At 26.7% G+C, this 8,121-nt stretch overlaps 1 protein-coding gene across 1 annotated transcript; it reads left to right on the plus strand.

The window, feature by feature from the left end:
* Positions 1 to 380: 380 nt before the first annotated feature.
* LOC100167571 (myosin-2 essential light chain-like) lies at positions 381 to 6,709 on the plus strand. Its single transcript, NM_001246108.2, is given in 5 exon segments — positions 381 to 672; positions 2,794 to 2,821; positions 5,913 to 6,053; positions 6,137 to 6,301; positions 6,367 to 6,709. Coding segments are annotated over 5 exon segments (462 nt in total). The 5' UTR covers positions 381 to 651; the 3' UTR covers positions 6,474 to 6,709.
* Positions 6,710 to 8,121: the final 1,412 nt, after the last annotated feature.

Below are 8,121 nucleotides of genomic sequence, written 5' to 3' on the forward strand. Positions count from 1 at the left end.
TTATTATAGGTCAATTTTTTTTTAATACCATAGATAAGTATATATATGTCTAATACATAGACTGATATACCGTCTCCGCTCAGAATCGTTTTTCTTATACAGTGATATTATATCATTGAATTCAAATTTAATACTGTCCATTATACAGTGACCCACTTCTAACCTACTGTACAGCAGAGCGACATCCACTTACCCACCTTTTTTTGACAGCTGTACCTCAAAATATTATGTCAAATATTGTTCTATGATAGGACCACAGAATAAAAATTATTATCACTGGATGGTACCATGGTTTTTTTTATCTAGTATACGATAATTTAACAGCTGAAATGTCTACTCATTATTATAAAATAAAAAGATAGGTTCACCTTCACGGCTTCACTTGTACCATTTTAGACACGGATAACAGACCACGGATTCGCGATATACCTATTGTACCTATTAATATTGTTCTATTTAGTATTTACTATTTACATGGTTTGGCTTTCACATTAGTTTCGATTTTTAAGTTTGTTGTCATACCTATTTATTGAATTAGTGGTCTCAAATCTTTATTTACCTATACTCATTCATAATAGTTTTTATTTAGAAATTTGTCTTTAGTAACTAACGTATAATATAAGTGATCACGGCGTAATAAATCAAAACCAAATGTCCACTATGAGCAAATCGGTATGTATTTCTAACACTATATTTTCATATAGGTAAATGGTATATGAAATATGAATACATAACTTACTTAAAACTTAGAAGTTATTTATCTTATAATTGCTTGTAAAGATTACTATTTACTATTAAAATTCATTGTTCATAATATATATATATATATATAGGCATATAATTATGATCTATATATTTTTTTTTGTTATATAGGATGAGTAGGCCAGAAAAAAAAAATTTGACTTACCTGCATATTTAAGTGTTTTCTTATTACCTATATATATATATATATATATTAACATTATAAATTATAAGAACAATACATTAAATTATGTTTGGAAATTTAATTTATGAATTTAAATAAAAATTAAATAAAATATTTTTTTATTGGATGTCTCGCCTGGTCCTTGTGTTTAATATAGGAATTCAGAAACATTTTCCATTCCTCACTAAGGCCCTAAATTCTATAATCATAGAATATTTATCTATAGTTCTGAGTTAACGTTTACCCAAAAAAATAAAAAATATGTACGATTGTTTTATCTACAATAATTATCATTTGTGGTAGTATAGTTTTACCGAGGCCCATTATTACTCAATATTTGTCGGCAGTGGTTGCCTTAAAAAAAATTCGGGGGCAGCAAATGTTGCTTTTGCTGTCCCTGTGCACACACCTATACTATGCTAAGGTCTAGGAATGTAAAATCCTCTGCTTATTAGGTAACCGTGTATATTATATCTTATTATTCGGAATCTTGTCAAACCTGATATTAATATTTATAGTTTAAGTTACTACTTTTTTCTCTTTAAAAATATCTTTAATATTATTAGTTATTTTTCATGTTATTATTTTAAAACAAATTCAATATTTGAACAGCTGTATAGTCGGTCCAATATTACTTATTAAACTAACCTTTAGTAAAAAAAAATATGTTATATTATTAAAATTTAATAAATCTATCACTGCTCACTGGTGACTAGCCTCTAAATGTCTAAATGTTTAAGTGCCTATTTAATTAGTATTATTGTTAATTAATTAAATATTTAGTAAACATTCATGTAAGTTTTAATTTGTAGCCTCGTTTGTAGCCTTGTACAAAACAAATTGTTATGTAACTTTTCAGCGTTGCCTAACCTATAACCCAATTTTTTTAACGTTAATTATTGACTAATAATATTGAATTTAATTATATTACATTATTTATTATTCAATATGACATTTTTTTTTAAAATAAAATATAAAATATATAAAATAGTTTTAATTTTCATAAATATAATAGATTATAAAATTATATGTTTAATCAACTGAACTACTTACTTGAAACAATAAAAATTTTAAAAAACAAGTAGGTATAAAGTAAAATATAATTAATAATTAATAAAAATGGTTGAAAATTCCGACATAAAAACGATACATTTTGTAAAAAATATTTGAATTCTGATTCTTTCATTATTTCTTAACTTATATTTTTTAGCCTTTGTTCATATAATTTTTTTTTTTTGTTAAAATTGTACCAGTTTAAATATTTAACAATTTAATAATTGCTTATGAAATTGAAGTAGTTCAGTTGATCAAAAATATATATCTATAATTTATTATATTTATGAAAATATTTGAAAATATTAGACAGTAGGCATAAATACATTCATATTAATTATTAAATTATAATATTATATTATTCAATAGTAAACTTTAAGAAAAAATGTTGTGTAAATGTCAGCATCAAACATTTATTGGGGGGAAATGTCCTACTACACCGAAAACAGTCGGGGGAGGGGGGGAAATGTCCATGATTCAAATTAGTATGTGCCATGTTTTGTTCAAAGTATGGTGGGTAATGAGAAATAATTATTGCCCCCCCCCCCCCCCTGCAATTTAATTTTAGATCAGCTTCACTGTTTACTTGTTGTGAATCAATAAAGTAAATTTTGGTGAAATAAAAAATAATATATGAGTGTATGATTTATCAAATGTCCTTCATAGTAGTGTCATTTAATGAGACGGTCTTAGGTTTATTACATTATTTTAGCTGGGGAATAAGAGGTGTGCAGTCAGAGGTATCATTGTATTTTTATGTATACTAAATAAATGTTTCATTATTTAAATGAGTGTTGCAATGTTGTATTTTTCAGATTACTGATTCGGAAGATCAATTAGCAGGTAAATTATTTTTTTTTATACCTAGTTAAGATACATACTTGGCAATTGACTATACTCTGTTCCATTTAAAAGTGAACTGCTTTCGCGCATGCAGACTGAGCCGCCGAACAGTGCCTGACCCCCCATGTGATGGCTATGAGTTCTGTGATTTGTGGACAATCATCACCAGCCATCGTCTGTCGTCAGGCACTTGTGTTAACGCTCTCACGGGATGCGCGGAAAAGATGTGTTTTGGTCAGCCGAGTGGTTCACTCTTAGATGGAACACAGTATAGCGCACAGTGCTTAACTATATGGCAGGCATACAAATGGTAGAATTGGCAGTCTTAATGGCAGTGCCGCAACAACCACAGGGGCAGCCGGGGCAATGCCCATGTAGAGAGCCGCTAATTGTTGGCTCAGGCCCAGGGGGCCCTGCATCTATTTAAAATTTTTAAATAATTGCATTTAAATCAAATTAAATATTACCAATAAAAATATTTATTTTTATAATTTATTATGCTTTTTTAATTTTCTGTCAAAGAAAATGGGCCCCTATTTATCCATAATAATATCTATATTTATCTATAAATGGTTACTGGTCACTGGGTAGTGAGACTTCACATTATATTTTCAAGCTTTTTAAAATATTTTTAGTAAGTAGGTAATAATAGCTAGAGTTAGTGATTTCAATATTAATGACATAGATTTAAGATAGAGACAATGAGTTACTTATTTTATTATTTATGAGTTATGAGTTATAATATAATTTAATAATAGATCCTAGACAGTGGCAGATCTAGAATTTTTATTTTTTTTTGGGGGGGGGGGGAGGGGCAAAATTGTTTGTATTAATTTTGTAAATACAATATTTAGAATTGTATGTTACGCCTTCTAATAAAGTATTACTCAAATTTTTTAAACATGAAAAATTTAAAAGTATACTTAAATTTATAATTAATACTTATAATTTATAAAAAAAATTTGGATCAATTGAAATATTACAAAATAAAAAAAATTATTATCATGTTTTTGCTCATTTCAATGCATTTAGTCAAATCTAAATTGGGATCTTGCGGTCAACATGATATTATTAAATCGTCATTTACTTAATAAAAAAAAAAAAATGTGGCCTTGTGCTTAATTGTTGTGTGGTGTTCAGAACTTATTTTGAAATTGTATTGCATACTTTTACTTTCATATTATTATATTCATTTTTAGCAATAGGTCTTAAAAAGATAATTTAAGGGATACTACATTTTCTATATGGGGATTTCAAAAACACGGGTACCTACTTGTTACATTTTTCAAAACCTGGCGCCTATGAATGTTACAATAAATAAATGTTGGATGTAGCCCTTATTTTTTTCAATATTATTTCTTATTTTCTATTCCCTTTGTGTTTGCTCCAAAATCATTACACAATAATAAATATACTATAATTATCAGTTATATAATCAAGACAGGATTCAGACATTTCACATATTACAATAAACATTCAAAAGTATATACTTATTAACACTAATAAATTAAATTATGCATTTATGCTACAGAAAATGTATAATAGTATAACTAATATTTTAAAATAACAAAAAATATATTTTTGAATGAATGATAAAATAATATAAATAATTATTGATTGCCATACGCAAATGTGATATTATAATAATTATAGTATTAGTATAACTGCTAATAAAATCCATTATTATTATTATTCTAGTTCAAAACAAATATTTTTGGCTCATTCCATTGAGATGTATAATAGTTTAAAATATTTTATACTACTTTAGAAAATACCGCATTGACGGACATCATGGGATGAGGGAGCTTAGCTCCCCCAAAAGTCTGCTAAGCCCCCTACTTTTTTAGTTGTATGGGATCAAAGCCCCCCCCCCACTCACCTTGATGTTAATAATGATAGCTACCTCTGAAAAAATTTCCGGCTATGTTGATACTGTGAAATAGTATGCTACTGACTTGATTTTAGATCAATATCTTGTACACTTTGTCACTGAATGATGTCTTTGATATTTAATTTATATGTATTATAACCTAATATTTTTTAGTAAATATAAACATTTTCAAATTATATATACATTTTTAAATTTTAAGTTTTGATAGTTGACGGGGTGCCGCTACTTGAGAACTTCCCCTCCCATCAATCAAATCTCATCAAATTTATTTATTGTATAACATGTAAATACAGATTGTAATTATATAAATTTTTGTTCATTAAAAAAAAAAAAGTTTTGATAATATGGTAAAATGTTTTTTTAAATATCAATATTATCTCTTTTAAGCTCTCAAAAAAATATTATCTATAGCAAAATTACTCTAGCATGTGTTTAAAAATAAAATAATTATTCCATTTCACTCAAATTTAATAAATAAAACTGAGTTTGTATAATATTGTATTATACATGTGGTGCCTAGTGGTGGTACAGAATTTTTTTAAACAATACCTAATGTGTATAAAAAAAAATTGTTATTAATAATTCATTACTCATTGCCCAGTGAGTATATATTATAATATATATATATACTCAATGCTATTACTTTTAATTTAATTTTTTAATTTCTCCAATTTTTATTTTTAAGATTTACTTTTCAAACCAATAATGATTGAGAAATAAAGTCTAAGTCTTGTATGTAATTTTAAATTTGCATTGCTTTTAATAAAGGAATTAGAATTTTATAGTATAGTATAAAAAAATGTATTACACCATACTTTAAGATACATGTATTATATAAAGTTAAATATTTTCAAAATAAAAAAAAAATGTATTTTAACAATATATAATTAAACTCTGGATTTTGTTTATATTCATTATCATCTTATTTAGCTTTCACAGTCTATTTAAGGCCTTTGCTACTTATTCTACTTTACTTCCTCATTAATTGTATTCCCAGTTTTGGATTTTCAACATTTTTCTGGGGGGGGGGAGAGTTAAGTACCCCTAGACCCTAATTAACAAGTAAATTTGATGTATTTCTGAGTTTGTTTTAATTAAGTTAAAAAAAAAAAAAAAAAATTGTAAATTAATGTTTGTTGTTTTTACATAGTATTAGCCTTTTCATATTATTAATATTATACATATTACAATTTTTTTTAGAAATGGAAGAAGCATTTCAATTGTTTGATAATAGAGGTGACAATAAAATACACATATCAAATATAGGTAATGCTCTTCGTGCATTAGGTCAAAATCCTACAGAGTCAGATGTAAAGAAGTTTACACAACAGCATAAAACTGGTATGATTTAGAAAATGTATATAATAAATATCAATATTATGCTGATACCATTAGTTAAGTAAATATTAATATTTTCTTTTAAGACGAACGCATTCCATTTGATGTATTTTTTCCCATTTATCAAGCTATATCTAAAAACCGTTCCTCAAATACAGCTGATGATTTTAATGAAGGTTTACGACATTTTGACAAAGATGGAAATGGATTTATATCATCTGCAGAATTACGCCACTTACTTACAACACTTGGTTAGTAAATAATTGATTGGCATTATTTGCTTTTTATTAATAATCTACTGTTTGTACTAATGTAGGAGAAAAACTTACTGATGAAGAAGTTGAACAGTTATTAACTGGACAAGAAGATTCTTTAGGAAACATAAACTACGAGGATTTTGTGCGTTCTGTAACATCAGGTTGAATGGTTCAAACATTTTTTAGTATTTATTTTTCTTATTATTAAATTTATTGTTGTACCTAATTATATTATATATTATAAGCACATTTTAAATACACTTTTGTATTTTGTTATAATCATAAGAGAAAAACGGTAACTATTTTGTATATGTATATTATAACTTAAAAAAATAAATTGATTTAAGATTATTGTTGATATCTTTTGGCCTGGAAAATAATAAAATTGGCTGACCACAATAACCATATTTTATATAAATCAAAAGTTCATTGGTAACAATATTATTCTATTGCACACATAAGCGTGCGCAGGTCTTCTTGGCAGGGGAGGCAATACCTCAGCTAAGAAGGTCCAGACTACAAACACCTCTCCCGATTTTTCCCCAGCTTGATATGAGACAACGATAATTTAGATAAATATTCACACAAAATTAAGTATATGGTTCTATTAAACCGTGATATTGTTCTATACGGTTAAGAGTTCGGTTAAACATAAAATGACCAAAAGAGTTTTCAATAAGTCCTTTTTAATAATATCTTTGACAATCAAGAACACATATAAAAAATTATTAAGAATGTATAATAAAAAAAATGTTGGCAAGTGGGTGTCGCTCTTCTGTACAGTAGGTTACAAGTGGATCACTGTATCGGTTGTTGTTAAATTCGAATTTCAACTAAATAAGAAAATCGCTACATGAGAAATCGAGTGAATATCCAATGTTGTAAAAATATGAACTTCAAACGCTCATAACAATTTAATTTGATTTGTTTGTAGACATTTTGTTTTCTTTGAAAAAGGTAGAAAAACTTATGAGGAATCTTGTATTACATTTTCAAATCTTAGATTTAAATAGAAAATTGTGACTATAGATTTTCAATATTTTTCATCTGTCTTTAAAATATTATATTATGAGCCTTCTATTAAATTTCAAGTGTTTTTCGTTTGTCGATTTTAATATTATTAAATATTTAGGTACTATTTTCAAATAGCATACCAGTATACCATTGACATAATATTATTATTATTATTTAAATATGTATTATAAAAAATTGGTAGGTATTAATGTATAAGATCTTGGGGAAGCGAAAATTCTCGCAGCGGAGGCAGCTGCCTCCCCTGTGCGCACGCTTATGATTGCACATTAGTCCCTAAATAAGAAAGACAATACATAATGTCTAACAACTGATCAAAATATCTGGCTAAATAATTATAGCTCAGCTTCCTGTAAAATATTATACTTTTAACTTTCAATTGATTGATAACAACTGAGGCAGAATCTATATCAGAAGATATTTTGGTTGGAATCTATAATTATTCAATACATTTTGCAAGGGCGTTTTAATAACTTAAAATAAAATAAACGTTTGAAAGCAACCTAGTTATAAAATAAATATTTAAGTAAGTGCAATGTAAAAAAAGTAAAAATTCAAGCAATTGAATTAATAGTTTATGCATTACCACGGGAGTTGAAAGAAGCATAAAAAAGATACTTATGAACAATTATTAATGTAAATGTTAATCACTAAACTTTAGTCATCGGCTATAGCTTATACTTCATTGAAATGTTAAAGCAGCAAACAGCATAGCTTTTTCAGTTTTCTTCGAAAGAATTTTGTCTGATTAGGGTCATAAACAATAGGTACTAGAGCTTTTA

Source organism: Acyrthosiphon pisum, chromosome A1 (genome assembly GCF_005508785.2).
Source record: "Acyrthosiphon pisum isolate AL4f chromosome A1, pea_aphid_22Mar2018_4r6ur, whole genome shotgun sequence".
Taxonomy (NCBI): Eukaryota; Metazoa; Arthropoda; class Insecta; order Hemiptera; family Aphididae; genus Acyrthosiphon; species Acyrthosiphon pisum.